The sequence below is a fragment of the Homalodisca vitripennis genome, chromosome 4 (assembly GCF_021130785.1).
Source record: "Homalodisca vitripennis isolate AUS2020 chromosome 4, UT_GWSS_2.1, whole genome shotgun sequence".
NCBI classification, from domain to species: domain Eukaryota; kingdom Metazoa; phylum Arthropoda; class Insecta; order Hemiptera; family Cicadellidae; genus Homalodisca; species Homalodisca vitripennis.
Genome location: NC_060210.1, coordinates 105,375,264 through 105,395,618, shown reverse-complemented (window position 1 = coordinate 105,395,618; position 20,355 = coordinate 105,375,264). Strand labels below are relative to the sequence as shown.

The 20,355-nt window shown below is 33.0% G+C and overlaps 1 protein-coding gene across 2 annotated transcripts in view; it reads right to left on the bottom strand.

The window, feature by feature from the left end:
• The window catches only part of LOC124359888 (vacuolar protein sorting-associated protein 13A-like), a 119,884-nt gene that overhangs the window by 86,258 nt on the left and 13,271 nt on the right, over positions 1-20,355 (bottom strand). For both annotated transcript variants that reach the window (XM_046813004.1, XM_046813005.1), the window contains exons 3-14: positions 14,713-14,820; positions 12,864-12,990; positions 12,599-12,770; positions 11,824-12,032; positions 11,350-11,524; positions 11,076-11,204; positions 9,942-10,086; positions 5,862-6,084; positions 3,605-3,826; positions 2,859-2,971; positions 1,526-1,728; positions 543-709 (exon numbers count right to left, since the gene is read on the bottom strand). In XM_046813004.1, the coding sequence (XP_046668960.1) occupies positions 543-709; positions 1,526-1,728; positions 2,859-2,971; positions 3,605-3,826; positions 5,862-6,084; positions 9,942-10,086; positions 11,076-11,204; positions 11,350-11,524; positions 11,824-12,032; positions 12,599-12,770; positions 12,864-12,990; positions 14,713-14,820 (1,993 nt within the window). The remainder of the gene's footprint in view (positions 1-542; positions 710-1,525; positions 1,729-2,858; positions 2,972-3,604; positions 3,827-5,861; positions 6,085-9,941; positions 10,087-11,075; positions 11,205-11,349; positions 11,525-11,823; positions 12,033-12,598; positions 12,771-12,863; positions 12,991-14,712; positions 14,821-20,355) is intronic.

The following is a 20,355-nucleotide window of genomic DNA, read 5'->3' as shown; positions in this document are numbered from 1 at the left end:
ATATGCAAATTTGGAATATAAATTTATATAAATTTGGAAATGTAATTATTTTTATTAACACTTTAACTGCCAAAAATTCTAGTAGCATTATCTGTTGTGACTTGTACTGTTAATACACTGAGCTGTTTGTAGCAAAGTCTTAAACCTTTATTTGCAGTTTCAGATGTTAGTAAATCTATTTATTAACACTGTGTACTGACCTAACAGCCCCTAATTTGATACTTGATATTAACTATCAATTAAATAGAAGTTTAGACACATTAAATTTGGGTTTGTATTAAAGTATAGGTATGTTTATATACCCTTAGCTATTTTCACAAAATAATATTTTCTACACACATTTTACCTATACTGAATGTATAGGTATAGGAATACATATTTTTATTGTAACTGATCAGTCGTCCAACTGTAATTAAGTTGTATGAAATAAAATATATTGTTTTTTCAAGGTTTGAAGCTTGTTAAGAGATTCATAGTCACAATTAAGTTTTGGGACTTGATATTTTAAATAATGTCCAATAATAAACTATAGAAGAAATCACCTGAATCACAAAAGAGGATCTGAAGTTCTGAGAAGTCAATGTGAAACCTATCATACAATCTTTCTTCTAACTCCATTTGTGTGGCATCTTCAAGATTGATGTTGGTGGGCTGAAGTTCACTTGTAACTTTGATATGACCCAAGTCCACCACAGCCATGTTACCACCTCTACACAAACAAGTTATGTTCAAATTAGCATTTACTCTTTAAAACACTCCGTACCTAGAAAAATAAAATTATTTAAATGCATGTTTTAATTCAAACTACTTAAAGATTAAGTCAGTAAGGAACAAAAGTGTAAGTAATGATTTAATGTTTTACCAGTCCTTCTGTTTTATTTGATTAATGTAGTTAGATTTTGTGACAACTGAGTATTATAGATACCTGGTTTCCAACAACATTAGTAGAAAACTATTTTTCTATAGGCTCATAAATAATGGAGTTGTGAGCTTTTTTTAAGTTTGAAGGGATGTTACATTAGAAAAAAATAGGATACCAATAAAATGAGACGAAATACTTATAAGAACAATTTTTGTACAAAGTTTATACTTGTTTAACGTTTCCTTCAGGTTTTTTGTTGGACATTTTTTATTCCACAAGCCACGCTATATAGCATAAATAAATATATACAAATTTGGAATTGGGAGTGGTTTTTGGCTCTTAAGGTCATGTTTGATGAAGTTATGTTTAAATCTTTTAAAGTGCTACTTTACGAAAAAATTGCAATAGGCCAATTTTGTATACAAGATCTACCTACAAATTCCTACCTCTATTTTCCTGTTGATAATTATACATTTTGAAATGAAACATTTACTGGCTAAGGATGATTTAATCGTTTTCAATGAGCAAAATAACACATAATTTCCAAAAACTCGTTTGGACAGTTTGACTAAACAATTCAGTACTGATGTAAATTTTAATTATTTAGAATATTTTATGGAAATTTAACATATTTCATAAAATATATTATGCAAAAGAATTTACTTTTGTAAGGATCCAAGCTCGGGTATGACCAAGTAGGGTAGTTTGAGGTCCAAGTTAAGTTGGATGGCTTTGTGTCTGGCAATAGCTCTCTGGGCAATAGACTGAACGCTGTGGAAGACTCCTAAAGAGGTAGATTTAGCCACTGAGATAAGAGACGACACTGTTGGTGCCTGCAGAAAACTCATCAGCTCTGATATAGCATGCTGCAAAAAAATGTTATGTTCATTATTGTTGAAAGATAAATCAGATAATAAAAGATAGTTAGAGTAATAGCTAAATACGCTCACCAGTTAACATATGGGTCTTTCAAATTATGATAAATATACTTTCAATAAAAAGGCATTTTAACCTCATAGCATTCTAAACAGGAGAATACAGTTCAGATATATATCTTTGCGTGATTGCCTTTTTTAGGAGGGAGGGAGGAGTAAATATATTTAAAGAAGTATTAAACTAATTATTGACAATGGATTATTTATAAGGATAGCAGAATTATAAACATGCTTTACAACAACAAAAACACAATGTTGTGAGAACTGGCTAGTGTTTGTAGTTAGTTGTCAAATGCAAAAACATAAATATTGGATCTGTAGTTGAAAATCCTGCACTGGCATGCACTTTTTTTGCCAATGTGTACATAATAAATTAAAGGTCTGTACAGTGTTAATTATTGGAATAAGTTGCATAAAGTTTGATTATTGCATATTTTATTTTTCAGTACATTATAAGAATTATCCATGTGTACTTTTTTCATTACAAACCAAGAAAAAACATTACATGAAATTTCTAAAGTAAAAATGTTATGGGGAAATCCAAAATATACAAAGTATGCCAAAGATAGTGTTTATGCAAAACAATGAGAGAACATCATTTATAATTTATAAAAAACTTATTGGAGAATAGGAATATTTTTGTATGAGCACAGTCAGTGACAGAGACAAAAATTGTAATTAATAACAAAACCACACTCAGTTCTAAACAACAGTTATATTACTTATCAAATTATGTAAACAAAGTTTTGATGTAATACAATAACATTAAAACTGTTGAATACCATTGGAGAGTCACTTGTTTTTGGAAAAAGTCCTAAAACGACTAGTTACGTTAGTGTTAATAAATTAGAGGTTACGTACATACATACAACAATCATTTAATGTAGAAAATAAATATTTGTTTAGTGATAAACATATAAATTATAAAGTTACCAGCACATTTTGTTGTTGTTGATTTGCCTCAAACACTATAGCTCTCATAGTTAAAGTTAAGAGGTAAAAATCACTCAAAACATACGTCTTATTGCTACTGAATAATGATGCTAAAACATGAAAATTACCTCATGGTAGACAGCTTCTACCGATTCCAATGAAATAGATAATCCATAATCAGCTTCTGACCCCAGTGGATTTTTCTCAAAATCTATAGCAAGAAAATTGGAAGACGTGTTTCCTGGAAAACCATAAAAAAGATTTTATATTGTGCTGGATGAATGTAGTAAATACTAACATCTATAAAGCAATGTACGTTCAAAGACCATACATAAGCCAGGTGACATATTTTTGAGTATAGCTGACTGCCACATAATTACATGATATTTTGTCACTTCTCTTCCATCCTCTACTACCCCTCTCCCATGACCAAATGCATTTAGAAGAACAAACATTTCAAACATACATTCACACATGAATCTCATTTTGTTTAATGCTAAACAACTGTAGCTTTGTATATTCATGACTGCTACACATTTCCACTCATACATGATTATCAAAATCTGTACTACAGTATCGATAACTAGCCTAATCAACATCTATATAATCTTTTATATCTAAATTTTGTACATTCATACTGCTGTTGATAACATTAAAAAAGTTAAATACAAGCAACAAACATAATCATGATAGGAGATCTTGAATCAGAACTAAATCCTAAGAATATCTATAACAAATACATATTCCAGTATTCAGGCGATTCTTGGCCTCTGATTATGGCAAATCAGACTTTATATCATTATGTTTGTAAGTAAAATTATTAAGATACATTTATCATTATCAACTAAAAACAGCAGTAACTAAATAAACGCACCTGTAAGAATGTTATCCGCTGTAATGATAGGAACTAAGTCATGCTCCACACTAGCACCCTCTACCACAAAGCTCTCCACGCGAGCTGAGAGTTTGAATGCTCGGGCAGATGGTCTCGTCTCAATGCTGGCAAGAAACTGAGCAAGGGTCAGCACCAGAATCTCTCGGCCCCTATTCACTAGGCTTAGGTTGCAGTTGGCAAGAGTGAAATTGACTTTGTGCTCTAAAATTAAAATCACATTGTCTTTATTACATAGTGGTTCTTTAAATTAAATTTTTAAAAAACTCTATTTTGTTATGAAAATAAATTATACAAGGGCTATGTAAAAAGTAAGGAATGTTTCCACCTAATGCCACCAGGTGAGCGCCAATCGCATATATATTGGTGTGCTCGTGCTCAGCATCTTACTCAACGTCCAGCTTTGACATTGGGAACATCTCAGCACTGCCGGTTTTTTTTATGCTCAAATATGAAATGTGTGCTGCAATTAAAATTCCCGCCAGGTGTGAAGTGTGCTCTGTGATTCATTTTTTGTTGCTATAATACTTCAAACAATAGAAATTTATTGGAACTGTGAGAAATGTACAGGAACAACGTAATGACTGAAAGTTCTGTCATTCAATTCTATTAAAAATGGCATAACAAACGTTCATGATCAAGAGAAGAGAGGAGATCATGATCAAGAAGCATTGTTACTGACGATCTGGTCGCCAAAGTTAAAAAAAAGATTTGTAAAACCCAACATTTTACAATAACCCAGTTTCTCTATGTTTTCCACAAGTTTCACGGACTCTATTGTTTTGAAATTGTTTCACAAAAGCTAGGCTACCACAAATTTTGTGTAAGGTGGGTGCCAAAAATGCTTACAGATCACCATAAAGAACAACAAGTGGGGACAGCTTTGACGTTTTTGGAGGCCTACCACAGTTATGGTGATGCACTACCAATCATAACAGGAGACGAAACCTGGGTGAAACATAAGAATTGTGAGACAGAATTACAGTCTATGGGGACACACAAGTTCTCTTAAAAATCCAAAGAAATGCCTGTAAACTGTGGGCAGGAAAGATCATTGTTCTGGGACAGACAAGGTCCTCGTTGATTTTCTTGAGCGTTGTGCAACAATAAACTTTGAGCAGTATTGTCAAACATTGCAAAACCTTAGGAGAGCTGTCAAAATCAAACGCAAAAAAAATTGTCATCCAGAATTGTGCTTTTGTACAACAATGACCTACCTCACACACCAAACCGTATGCAAGAGCTCTTGAATTCATTCAACAGGGAAGTTTTTCCCCATCCCCCCTATAGTCCTGATCTTGCTCCATGTGATTTTCACTCGTTATCAAAAGTAAAGATCTGGCTAGCAACATAGCATTTTGACAACAATGAGGAGCTCCAGGTAGGCATCACTGAGTGGCTGAGATCACAGGCGGCAAAATTCTATGACACAGGAATTTCAAAGCTTGTCCACCGCTATGATAAGTGCCTACATTTGTGTGGTGATTATGTAGAAAAGTAGTATTTTATGTATATAATAATATGTTTTTATTGTATTTGGTTTTTTAAAATTCAAAAACGTTTCTTATTTTCTAAATAGCCCTTGCATAACTTTACTATATAAAAATCTCAAACATCATTTTGCTACTGTTCCTCATTATTTACAGGCATACTAAGCATCTTATCTTCATACTGTAATGTACGTACACAAGTGTCACAAAATTGTCAACTGACCCCAATATTTTACTTTCAAGATCACAATGTGTAGTTCTGACACAACCATGTAAAAAGGTAATAATAAGCCTTTTTGTTAAAAATTGGTACAAAACTCAAAATATCTGCAGGAAAAATTGATAGCTCTAACACAACAGATGATGGATTTCTATGTAATTGAAAGACTGTTTCTCACTGATGTTTTTCACCCCTCAAAAAACGACACTCATAATGAAATGTAACATTGGCATTTGAGTTATTCCACCTTTAAAAAAAGTGTTTAAGTACAAACAAAGAAAAGTGGCATGAAAGGTAGAATTTTTCAATGATATCAACTTTTTTAATAGCAGCTATTTTTTTCTAAAGTGACAATCAATCGTTCCAACACTGCTAAATGTGTACTGTGCTGGGCTAATATAACTACATACAATGCGAACCACTACCCACACTAATTCAAACACCTTAGAAGAAAAAACACCTTCCAAACAGCTTTTGTAAAAAAAATCAATTATAAATAATACTGTTTTAACACAAGCGATTATTTTACCTATGTACTGTTTTGGTTTCTCTGGCCGACAAGGAACTTCCTCAACATAGCCAATTGCGTCAAAGAGTTTGTTCTTCTCTGAGGCGGAGAGCTGGGACCAAATCCCTCGACCTTTGTCTGCCATGACCCTGAGCTCTGTGCGAGACTCTCCATCCAACCCACCACGCCACCATACACCTTCATGTTCAAACACGTACACTCGCTCTGGGTTGGATCTGTGCAGCTGCAATATAAAATTAAATAACTTCATTTGAACATACACACTTCATTAACTTCATTTGCTCTACAGACTTGCAGATCAGCTTTCACCAACCTAAGAATCCTCACAGTGGTGGCTCTCTTCATACTTGGAACCATAAAGCATGTAGATGAAATAAACTCTATAAGAAACCATGATCTACACCACTATAACACTCGTAATGGCACCAAGCTGGTCCTTCCAGTATATCGAACTACTTTCTGGGAGAAAGAACCTTCTTATGCAGGTTGTAAACTGAGGAACCACTTACCGGACTGCCTGAGAGTCCTGACTGGCAATAAGCTACACCAGGAGTTAAAAGAAGTGGTTTATCAAAAGAACGGTCTACTCATTAAAAGAATTTTTTGAAAATACTGAAAAATAACATGTACTTTTATGTATTTATGACACCATTGTAATTCTTAATGAATGTGCAATAAAGGAAATTGTATTGTATTGTATTGTAACATCAAACCTTTTCAGTATGAATAATAAATGTGTTTATAAATGCGTACCTACATCATAAACACAGTGAATTAACTATGTACACTGCTGAAGTTCTGTTTGAAAATGATAGCACTTTTAATAAATTGTTAATTTTATGATCCAGTAAAATATTGCTTTGACCCAGTCAAAGGCCTTGGTCTGAATAAGCCAGTTCACAGACTACAATTCTAAATTTTGGTTTTTTATGTCTATTATTTAAATATTTATTAATTATGTTTCTGACTAATACACATAGTTATTAACACGTTAGATGCCAAGCCTAAATATTCTGTTTTAGCGTTAGAGTGCCAAAATTATCCGTGGCTAAAACTAGGAACTATTCATGTTTTTTTTCTGTTAGTTGGTCACTTACCATTGTGATTTGATAATTTTTTTGTATATATAACGTTTTTTACATCGTCGGTCATTCCTGGCCGACACGATCATTTACAGTTACATAGTACACTATAAAATATGCCGTCGGTCGTACATGACCGACACAATATTAGGTGTGGGATATTACGTTTTTGTGGTTGGGTAGTGCAGAATAGCTCACTGGATTGTACTGCAGCTGTAGTCAGCTGTGTATTACATCACTCTCGGACACACCTCACTGTACTTTCGCGCCTTTTCCTCATCAACCTGCTATTGTTTTGAAGCCTTTAGGCCTAGAAAGTGGAAGTGCGATCGTAAAATGGGCGATCCTTTGCGACAATCGGAAATTGACAGAATAATTGACCTTCCCTCATCTCAAGGTGATTTATTTGCGGGATTAAGTGAAGATGAAAGTGTTGAGGACATGGACTATAGTTGTGGTTGACGACACGGATTCAGACCCTGACTTTCAACAAGTGATGGCTCGGACGAAGCTGCTGAAAATGAGTTTATGGTTGCAAACGAAGACACAGACGCCGATGTTGATAATACCATAACGACAGTTAACAGTACTCCTGACGAAGGTGACAATTGGCATAGTTTTTGAAGGTAAACAGCAGATCTTTGAGTTTAACTCTAGGCCTACATTCAAATTTATTACCACTAATGATTCAAAAACCGATCGACTTCTTTGAACAGTGTCTTAATGCCGATGTCATTGATCTGATGGTCACAGAAACAAATCGGAATGCTCACGATGTAATTTCTAAATTACGATTGAGCCGTAAGAGTAGGCTTTAAAGATTGGCGAGACACCAATCCAGAAGAAATGAAAAAGTTTATAGGCCTACTTTTTGTACATGGGCCTAGTAAACACTTCCCCGAATAAGTGATTATTGGTCCACAAATGCTTTATACAGCTTCTCAGGTGCCTCAAAAGTAATGAGCCGAAATAGATTCCAATTAATTTTACGCTTTTGGCACTTCAATGATAACAACAATCTGCAAAGAGATGGGCGTATCGGCAAAATAAAACCCTTGCTTTCTATTATAAATGGTATGTTTTTTAACCTAAAAGAAGCCGAACAAGACCTTGTCATCGATGAGACAATGATACCATTCCGTGGTAGGTTACTTTTCCGCCAGTACATACCTGGCAAAGCTCATAAGTACGGTATTAAAATATTTAAACTTTGTGACAAAACTGGCTATACTTATGGTATAAAAGTTTTATATGGGGAAAGGTACCGTTGCTGCAACAGACAACTCAGTAGCTACCTCTGTAGTAATGGAGCTCATGGCAAACCATTTGAACAGTGGCCACAACCTATATGTTGACAATTATTATACCTCTGTTCAACTAGCAAACTCTTTGTTATCGAGACAAACTCATCTTTGTTGGAACCTTAAGATGAAACCGAAAGGGCATTCCAAAAGACTTGACAAAAGAAAAAAAATCCAGAAAGGAGAAATGATTTGTTTAGAAAATGATGAAGGGGTCCTTATAACTAAGTGGCAGGATAAACGAGAAGTTTTAATGTTGTCAACTGTGCACAAACCGGAATATGTAGAAATTCCATCCAAAAACCCAGACAAGCCGTCTGTACTAAAGCCACTTGTTGTCACAGCCTACAATAAGGCTAAAGTAGGCATAGATCTTTCTGATCAGATGTCTTCATACAGCACCGCTGTGAGAAAGACTATGAGATGGTACCAACAAAGTAGGTGAAGAACTCGTTCTTGGTAACTTCTGTGGTTAACAGCTGGTTGGCATACAATACATTTTTGAAAACAAAAAAACCTCCCAATGCTAAAAAGAAGCACTTAATTTCGATTACAAAATTCAAAGAACAGCTAGCTTGCTCCTTAATGTGTTTGCAGGAAACGCCACGCATTCCTGAAGTATCAAGGACTGGGCATCACTATCTAACATCATCTGCTATGGTTGGAGAAGGTGCAAAAAAACACAGAGTTAGGGAAAGTTTTGCAAAATGTGTTATCAAAAACTGTCCGAACAGAGAGGCCGCAGTGTAGCAAGAAAATATGACAAAAGTCACTACATTTTGTAGCGTGTGTCCTGACAAACCATTTTTTATGTGAAACATGTTTCAAGGACATTCACAAAATGAAAAATTTACTATGTAATACAGAAATGACATTAAAATTAGATCATTCATTTGTGGTAAGTTAACAAAAACCTTATGTCACAAAGTGTTAATTATATTTGTAATTTAGGTATAAGGAAGCCAACTTTACAAGAAGCTATAAGAAAGCTTGTAGTAATGTTCTGAATTATGTATGAATATTTTATTCCTGACAGTATAATTCTAAATAATACTGTACACTATGATTATTCATGTAAGTAACCTTCTCGGTTACAGATTAATAATTAATTAACACTTTTTGTGTGGTAATAATAAAACGTATATTTTTATTACAGCATAATACGTATATTATTTTACAAACAACATTCTTTAAATCTTAAAAAACAAGAAAAGCACCATACAAATTGCTGATTTCCTTTAAATTTTATAATGCAACACAGGGTAATGTATTTGATATAATCACTACTATTTTTACAATAAAATAACAAAAATTATGTTACACCAAAATTACAAAAACATCTGTCGGTCATCTTTGGCCGACGAGATGCTAAAGAAATACTCTATCTTTCGAGCCATATAACAGCACTTTTTTTATTGTAGCGTATCTGAACTGAAAACAGTGTTCTGTAAATAGCCAATGTCATTCTAGGTCACGTAGTTTTGATAATTTCCGCTAGAGTGTAGTGCATTATACAGGACGGGCATAGTGGTTGTCTGTTGCGTAGCAACGCTGTCGGTCAGGTATGGCCGACAGTTATCTGTACAAACATCATAGGCGTCGGTCAACTCTGACCGACTTGGCATTTTAAAGTGTTAATATCTATTGATACAAATATAAAATTACATGGAAGATGTAAAGTGTTTGCCTAATATTACCTGAATCTTAGCATGTTCTCGTGCAATGATAATGTTCAGCATATCAAGCTGGTCTTCATGTTGCTGCAAATCTAATTTCAGTTCTGTGTCCGTCGGATTCAGTAGACTCTGTGCGTACACATCACGATATTTGCGATAGTTCATTCTGTCAACATTACCACAAGAATAATACTGACTGACACTTTTAAATTAATTTAATACTAATCGATGGTTTATTGTAGAATATAATAAAGCATATAAATTAAAAAATTTCAGATTCTGTATAGAATTTAAAACTAATGTCATAAATAGTGTATTGACTTTATTTAAATTAATCTTGACTACTGCAATTAATCTGGAATATAAAGTAAGCTTTCGAGTGATATGTTAACCTTTAGCAAATTAGATTACAGTCAAATTGACCCGATTTGAATGATTTAATATATTTTTTTAAACATGAGATGGGCTCTTTCTATAGGTCATTGGTGTCTTGATTCATTCAACCATCATTACCCCCATTTACCCCATCTCCTTCAGTTGACATTCAGATGGCCAATACCTTTGCCAAATTTGCAAATCTGGTCATGAGGTTCAACACATCAGTTTAAAAATTGTAATGTGTTCAATTTTATCTTCCTTTAGTTTGTTAGATGTCCTATAGTTACCATACCAGAAATACAATATAATTATGTTTATAACAAAGCTTGTGTTGAAGTACGGGTCTCAGTTGCCACCGAATAGCTCATGGTCTTGCAAAAGTCAAGGTTGAATATTTTTTTGGTTCAGCCTCTTAATTCATCCACATCTACATTCAGTGAAAAGCAATGGCCTTTTGAAGGATCTAATATTAAAATGTTATTCCAGTAGAGCTTCAATAAATAACAAATATTTTGAAGGATAACGATTTTATCTTAACTATGACTGTTACGCAACTCAAGGTGTTTCTCAAGTCTAGCCAGGCAATATACAGATTTTACAGGTAAAGTTATTGTGTTTAGTTTGTGTGTACATTGATCTATCATGATTGTGGTGAATTTATTTGGATTTGCTCAATGCAAAATGTAAATATTCATATTCTGATAAATAAAAAAAGTAAACATTATCAAATCGCATATAACTAATTAATACTTTTATTAGTGTTTTATTACACAGTACCTGTGTTTAGCCATGCGTTGCCAAGTGTACGGATTCACTCGCTGCTCCAGCACACTTTTGTAAGCATATTGCCACCACTGTGGCACATGACCAGTCACACACACTCCGGGGTAGAATTGACGATATTTCCTGTTACAATAATGCAAAGTTGATGATGATATTATGGTGTTATATTTTTATAAAAAACAAAACTTTGTTACTCTGGTAAAACCATGCAGTAATGCTAATTGAGTACTAACTACACTTCTATATTTAACAGAAGAAATTCATGAACCTGTTCAACTTTATCCGGTGGAAGGACTCAAGCAGCTGGATCAGAGCAAGGTATTGTTGCCTACTCAACTGGGTTGCTGCGTCCTGTAGTACAAAATCTACAAGCAGTTTTGGAACGCGTGCCTCGTTTGACTTGTTCACTATAACCTTCACCTTGGCAGCGATAGGCTTCAGTACTGTACACAAAGATTCATTACAATTCACCTTACTAAGTAATTTTTCACTAACTATAATTTTGTTGATACTTAAAAGAATTACACATATTATTGCTTTATATGATTAATTCATATCATTGTGGACTACAATTTACTCATTTCTGGATTTTTATACATTTATCTTAATTAGACTCTAAAAATTTAAAAAACATGATTGTGTGAACCATCAATTCTGAACATGTGAAAATTGTGATTTGTATAGCATTAAAAGAAGTTTTAACACAATACTAAAATTGTTAATGAAAAGAAATACATCTTACTAAAATCGAATTCTTCATTGTTGACGCTGAATGTTTCTAGGCCACGTTTCATATCATTGCGCCATGTATATGGTGCAGATGTGGCAAGGCCAGGAGAACTACCTATCAGAGTATGGACACTAGGGTTCACGTACACTGACAACGATTCCACCTTCAACATCTGGTATACTGAACTGGCCCCTTGGTAGCTTATCATAGGCTTCCATTTGCTACAAAATGATGTAATTATAAGAATATAATTTCATAAACGTATATACACACACTATAAAAAATTATATATTATTGTACATAAACATTCTTTAAAGTATATTAGAGCAATAAAAAATCAATTTTTATTCAGTTTAATGACTTTAAAAGAGGTTGAGAGCTTCCAAACCCTAACATGGATGATCATAACATGTTTACATTCTACAATAGTTCTTAATTTAATCAATGAATTACTCACTTCAACAATTAGTTATGACAGTTTTCTAAATAAAAGTAAAAATGTATTGGATCTATTGTTAGTTACATTTTACCTGAAACTTCTAGAATAGTTTTGTTTCCAAATTTTAAGCAACAGAAGTTTGTTATTTTTGGTGTATTACAATTTTTAAAACTAAGTCATGATCTCTATATCATACTTACTTATATTTATATTACTGTTAATCAATGCTTATGTAATCTGCTTGTATACATTAAAGAGAAAATAAAGTTAAAACAAAATCATTTGTTAATGTTACACATTACTTTCATGCTTGAGGGTATTTTGAGTTCATGATTGCTGTTAAGTTACCTGTTGGTAGTTTCAACAGATATTCCTTGAATACAAATGCCACAAGCAAATGGAACATCTCTGTTCATAGTAGAGTCCTCGTAGCGAACATGAACATTGTGAATGTGAACTTGCAGGTTGTTCATGATAGTTGTGGCTAAGTTCTCAAAAAAACTCCTTGAATCAGGAGCATCTGTAACCATAAATATACCAATATATTATCAAATCAAAAGCTAATTTTACAATGATAAACCAATTAAATTTTCAAGAAAATACTACAGCCCACCTGTTCCAAGAAAACTTTCAGATTCTAGAAATTCCAATTTCTTCCTCTTGGCAGCCCGCATCAACCTCTTTTCCTTCTCTGGGTCATATTCCCGGTCAGTTATCGGGCCAGCTATCAAGTATACATCCTGAAAATTTTGAACAAATTAACAGTTAATTTAATTTATTACAATGCAAGAATTATCATTTGTGACTTTGAAACAAAGAGATTGGCAGCAGATTATTAGGTGTTCCGCATTTGACCATCCAATGGAAGCCAAATGTAGTAACTTCCGACTTCCTTAACTGTTGAATGAATTTTCCCTTGACACAGGCTAACCAATGTATACCACAAGGTTTAAAAAATATTTTACTTTAAAGATTTTCTCCAAATAGTTTTTAGTTTTTCTACCAAAGATAATATAGAAAATTTTAATAGTATTTGTACTATTATGTTCATGTTATATTAATTAATATCACTGAAATGTATCTTCATAAAAGTTCTTATTTTAAAGCTAAGTTAAATTAAAATGTTATGAGACAATAGTGGAGGTCAAATTATGGCTCAGTTTTGATGACATTAATCATTGTTGTAAAGTGTAAATTGTTTCATGACATAATTAGTGTTCAATAAAAATATTGTAAAGTTTAATCATCATTTAGGGAACTTTGTTTTTGACCAAGCTTATAATCAGTGGAAAATTTATTAATCACCCTAAAAAAATGCTAGAAAACATATTCATAAGAAAATTGTACGGTTAAAATTTATGAGTTGAAATTGGGGTATAAATAAAATTGAAACTACAAAAGAACCATACATTGACTAATATTATGCTTTAACACAATTCTACAAACCTCAAACTCTATAGCATATAATGCTTCGATTTATAATGTGTAATAATTGTTTGGTCATTTGGATATTTTTTATCCTAGGTTCTCTTCTACTCCTAAATGGGAGGCAAAAGAAAAAGATTCAATTCTTTATTTAAAGATTGTTAATGATGTGTTGTACTTTTTGATATGTATAACGATGACAAATGTCCGAAATCCTTTAAAATAAGATTCAGTTCACTTACACAAATATTCAACAAATGCTTTTTATATAGAAAATAAATATGAAATAATAATTTTTTAAGTTTTTGAGGGGGATTCAAAATAATTTAGTATAATAATTAATAAACTCATCAGAATTAGTTCAAACATTGAAATTTAATAGAACTATTGTATTAGTCAATAGGAAAAGCAAAGATAATCATTTATTTAAAACCTCATTTCTTTTCCAGAAATTAGTAAAATCACACTGAGATTATTACTATACGAGCATATATTTTTTTTTATTTTGACGGGTGTATTCAGTATTCACTGATAGTTTTATTCTAGCGTGAACAGGTAAGTTTCTTAGCTTTGTCGCTAATAGCAAATCTAAAAAAGTTTATTTATAAAGCAAAGGAATCAAAATGTAATTAGCACTGTAGTTTGTGGTTAATATAATTTAAAGCTACTTACCTACATAAAGGATTATTGTTTTCTGTACTTTATTATGTCTTCACAAATTGTTTGATTATTTCTATGTTAAATAGGATTATAATTAATTTTATTAATAAGAATCTATTGCCTTCAGTTGTTAATAGGTAAGGAGATTGGAACTACTCATAAACGGTACTAAACACTTAACATCTTACATACAATCGCACATATAATTTAGGGCAACATTTGTAACATTCTTACCACATAACAAAATTATGTTTCTGAAAGCAAATAACATAAATAATGCAAGTAACAAACTGCTAATATTGCTGTAACATTTTTTTATGCATACATAGGAATAAATTTCTCTGAACTGTGTATGATTTTATTTAATCTCTTCTCACCTCAATATCTACGCTAACACTTTGACTGTACAGTCCTCCCCAAGGGATGTGGATTGTTATACGACCAATTGTGCCCACTTTCACTTCTATTGGCAGATCTAATTCATACTGCGAACAAAAACAAACCAGCATTATTAGACCTTAAAAATTTTTAATTTCTAATTTTATCTTATAAACTAATACAATAAAAAATAAATTATCATCAAACATGTATGGTAGGTATTGTTAAGTTTTATTGCGCTAGCATAATGTCTAGAGCCACTAGAGCCTTGAGTGTGTAAAATTTTAATATTCATAAACAAAAATCATGCTCAATTGGAATTACAATCTAGATTATATTATTTACGGGTGGGGGGGGGGGGAGAGCATGCTAAGTAGAGTTTTATTTACTTATAAATTAAGCTACATACAACTGGCTCTATGGCCATCTAGAGGTTAATACTGTTTGTGCATAATAAATTAAGAAATCATGCTATGTTTCAATTTGTTGTTGAGACTTTCTTCAAAGTCTTTACTAATCCAAGTCATAGAAGGGAAATGAATTTTACAAAACGTGGAGAAAAGATGCTATGGGAAGAACAAAGTCAGTCATAATTAATGTTGTGGAAACTCCAAAACAATTTTTTGTAGAATCAGCTTTACAATGTATACCTTAATTTATTGTCTTTTCTATTGTAACATTAATAATTTTAAATCAAATTTGCATTAAATGTAGTAATTATCAATGGATATAATCCATATTAGAAACATTGCTGTTGGTTATCTCTGACATTCAAAATATGCTAATAGAACATTTTTTTTAAATTTCGGTGTTGATATTAAAAATGTTCCTATGTAAGTAATTGCTTATATTGTAATTAGTAATGTTTATTCCCCCAACTTAAATACACACAGTTCATTACGATGAGCTTTTATGTGAGCTATGTGTTGATCACTACGGTGATCCATTGCTCGTTGATGTGCACCGCCTCCTATTTTCTAATGTCAATTAATCTCGGTATTCTTTAATTAACTAGTCGAACAGACTGTTCTATTGTTATGTTTTTTATATGGTAGTAGAGTGGAACTCACTCATAACAATAGAACATTGATCATTCAGCCAGTTATCTGCTATTGCATTGGTAATGATGGGAGAATCGAATAGTATTTGAATACAGTCCGGTTATTCACACATTCGAATACCTGAAAATGAATTCGAATACTTTTGAAATGACTACTATTTCTCTGAGAATTGAATTCAAACCAACAGTATTTGTTCATTCGAACTAATAGTATTCAAATAAAATATTCAAGAGCTGCATTCATATTGATAATTTTGAATAAATAATTACAAATTTGACAAAATTTATAATTGTACAACAACCTTTAAATTAATAAATACATTTGTAAATAATAAAGACAAATTTGAATTTTTTTTATGTTGTTGTGTTAAAACAAAATATGGTAGCCATCCTAGCTCACCAGAAATTTGGGGTCCTACTTTCCGGTATCTTATCCGTGGTGCAATTCCAGATTGATTAATACCATGTTGATACTAGCCTAAGATAAACTATTAATAATCATGTCGTCTTTGGTTTGTGATTTCACTCCGATTGTTTTCTCGTTCAGATTTGCCAACACATTAACAATTGCCATACAACATAAAATATCAAAATAAATTAAAATGAATGAGAAAAAGTATGTGAGAATCATAAAAAGTTTTAAATAAAATTAAACATGATAAGTACAGCAATGTGAATAAATCACAATAAGACAATTAAACAACAGTTGTAATTGAACAACAAGAACTGTAAATAACATAAATAATGGATAAACATATGAATTGTGAATTCATTTGACAGCTGATACTCTGATATTAATACTGCAGAATAAACTCTCTACCAATCAGAAACGGGGTACTATGACTAGTGCTGCTTTCGGTGTGGCACCCAACTAGCGCCCATAACCGAAAAAGAAGGTATGAACCATGCCTCGACCACCATATGTGAGTTATAGTTTGGCCCTGTCACAATCAGTCCAAACTATAAGATATTGATGAGTGTTTCGTTTTTTGCATCTGATAACTTTCACAGTGTGACAGCGCTTGCTTAACTCTAACGAAAGCAGCTCACTCACGCTGAGATATGTTGCGATACTTTTACCGATACGAGTACAAGGTTTCATGCAACAAATCTCATCTAGAGTGGGGGGGGGCTTACAGTGAAGCGGTTGTAGTATCAGCTGGTATCGATACCATGCTTCAGTATCCCGCAGCTTTTGGAATTTGGCAACTCACTAACTGATAGTCTACCGATACAGGCCTCAACGTGAATGGTACGGTCTCTCAACCTCTGGCATTCTTGGAGAGCAACAGTTTTTACTGTTATATCTGTGCTTTTTGTAAAATTGTATCTACTGGAGCTTAACAGTTTTTATATGGCACATTTTTTGTAAATAGGCTGCAAAAAAAAAAAAAAAAAAAAAAAAAAAAAACATTGTCTACGTTCCCAACATAAATCCCTATTTTGGATTTAAAGCACTGACCTTTTTGCTACATTTTAAAACGCAATTTTCTAAAACATCCCTGCAAAGTCGGTACTGGTATATTCTACTTCATTTGTTAACCCTTAATCTAAGAATAGGTTATATGTAAGTTCTCCGTGAATGGAAATGCCTCATCTCCTAGCAATACATAAGGCAAGGTATAGTGAGTATCAGGGATCTTAATAGATAGTGGTAGATTCAGCTTCTCCCCTATTACTATTTTACTTAATGGTATTCCTTTGAAGCACTCCATCTGGCACTTCACTATTGATGCCACTATGGATAAAATGAATTCTCAATTCGATTCCACCCTTTCTCTAATAAATTTAGGAAATTTGTTTTGTCCATTCATAAATAGTTATTAAAATAATTAGGTTCGATTGAAACGAGTTTCGGACTAAGCTTTGTTAGAAAATCGATCGCTGTAAAGTAATAACTTACTACAAATTTGCTTTTAGGTTGTCTACTATTCTTGAAAGCAATAACTATGTTTAAAGTTTGTTATTGCCGATGGATAGTTTGAAAGGATAACAGGATTTCGGACATTTGCTATCGTTCGTTGTAGATTACAAAAGGTATAACAAAACGTTTCAAAAAACGTGTTTACAGCATAACATGTTCTTGCAATAGGGAATACATAAGCGAGCCAAAAAGACCACTAAATGTGAGAGATAAAGAACATAAGACAATAAGAAAAAAGGACTAGTGGAAAAATCTAAAATTTCTCAACATTGCTGGTCTGAAGATCATCACATGAAATGGGATGAAGCCAACATAATACACCGCGAAGAGAATGTTTTCAAACGCAAACGTATTGCGGCTTCATACAAACAATTAGCAGACCAACCGTTAAGTCAACCTTGGGTTGAGGTTAGACCACGTTGGGTACCAATGTTAAAAAAAAGAACTAACTAGGAAAAGTAAAAAAATTATAACTAAAAAAATTAGGTTTATTTGGTAATTATAAAATGATATCAAATAAACCTCAACCAATAAAATTCGCACACATACCATAACACAAAGGCCTAGGACTACAACTTAGGGCCGGAAGCGGCTTTACCCCTTCCCCCTCCTGACCATCGCCTTCCTGTTCCATTGTTTTAGATGATACTATGCGGTGCCAATGAAAGAGCCGTAATCGACATTCTTGTTAGTATCCCACTGAAGACTGTGCTAGTGTGATGTGTGATTGTGATCCTCGTACTTGTGATTTGTGCTCGGTACTTGCATCCTGTGCAGTAACAACTCCTGGACTGGACTCCAAGCAGCTTTTAAGTATGTTTGAACCCTTTTCTTTCCCTTCTTTACTTCTTTCTGTTCTTTATATTTGTGTGTATTTATACCTCCCTACCTGACTAAGAGGATAGATTCCAATTCTCGAAACGTTGTGTAATACCTGTTATAATCTTTAACGATGGCAAATGTCTGAAATCCTGTTATTCTTTCTATAACTATGGCTACACCACAAGCAATCAAAACTTCTTGGGTGGCTATTTATATCTAGTACACATCACTCGCCAGCGCGTTCTACGCCAGTATCACTGTTACTGCATCCGTGTGAGGGGTCTACTCTTGTCACGATACATGTTTCATGAAACCATGTTATCGATACATATATCAGGGTGAGTGGGCTCCTCAACTGTAATTTTGATCTATTACTTTAAGATGAGTTTATTTATGAAGTAACCACTAGAAAACAGATAGGAAATATTTTTAAACTGAGCACTACCAATTTGAGCCTTCTACGTTCCAAAAATTATTGGACAGACTAAGCTTGTCCATAGAGGACATAGTACTGATGTTTTTTTCATGCTTAAAACTATAAGTTTGTAATGTTGGAATTACTTTGTGTTGGGCTTACTGAAAGAACTGTTTTAGTTGAACGTCTAACTAAAGATGGATCTCCACAGCAAGGTTAAAACACTTAAATAATTCAGTTGTGTAATCAATGTGACATCGCGGTGTGATCAGGACTTATGAACCGACTGTTCTACCGGCCATGTTGGTTTTAATCCGGCAAGAACTACATTAAACATAAAAAACTTTACATCTTTATTGTTAATTGTAGAACTTAGTAAGATATCTCATTTTAAAGATATTTAATACACATCCAAATGATTTAACATTTTTTAATATCTTAACTGGTTACTGAGAAAACAAGCCATCTCTACTTCATTTGATGAGCATTTAAAAGTATACGCTTTATAATAAAAACTAAAAACCGTTTCGATGCTTATTAATAATAATTATCTTTAATTTAAGATGTATCCCATAATTCTACAATCAAAAATAAAGGTGTACAAATGTCTTAAGTTTAATGTTTATCTTGCAAAGTGAAACTCAGTAATTTCAATATACCCGGCTCATAAATTAAAAGCTAAAATGGTAAATTAGAGGGAGAGCAATATTACCTCTACATTTGAGAAAACAAAAAATAGTTGAAAAAATATCCATTAAAATAGCTACAGGTTCTAATTACATTGATTATGAAGACGCATTTTAGCTGACTTCTTGTTAAACACGTTAGTAGTTTATGCTCATCCTTATTTGCAGAATGCAGAGATGCAGAATGTACAATTGTGCAAGGTTGCAATAATACACATAGAGATACTTTTCAATGGCAACTAAGCACTCTCAAAACCCAAATTGTAAGGACCAAACAAACATCAAAATACTTAGAACTATAGATTTAGTTCTAGGGTTAACAGATTTTTACGCAAAGATAGTGTTCTGGAGAAAATATCAATGAAAACAATAAAAACTGAAATGAGGCACTCGTTGCACATTTACACATATGGATCAAAGATGGAGTCGAGAGTTAGGATTGGTATATATGTGATGCAAAGAACAAGACCACAATTAATTGGCATGAAGCTGCACCAATCAGCATAAAAATCTGCAGAGTTGTAAGCAACAAATGCAGCTCACAAGTACGCATCCCGATCAGAAGAAAACACTACATTTCCTAACCTAACCTAACCTAACCTAACCTGGTTACAATATTCTCATATACTGAAACAACTCGACAGGCCATAAATTACATCAAAATTACTTCTATGTCAATAGTACACCAATTACTTACTAACAATAACCTGACAGTGGATGCAAGAACATCTAGGG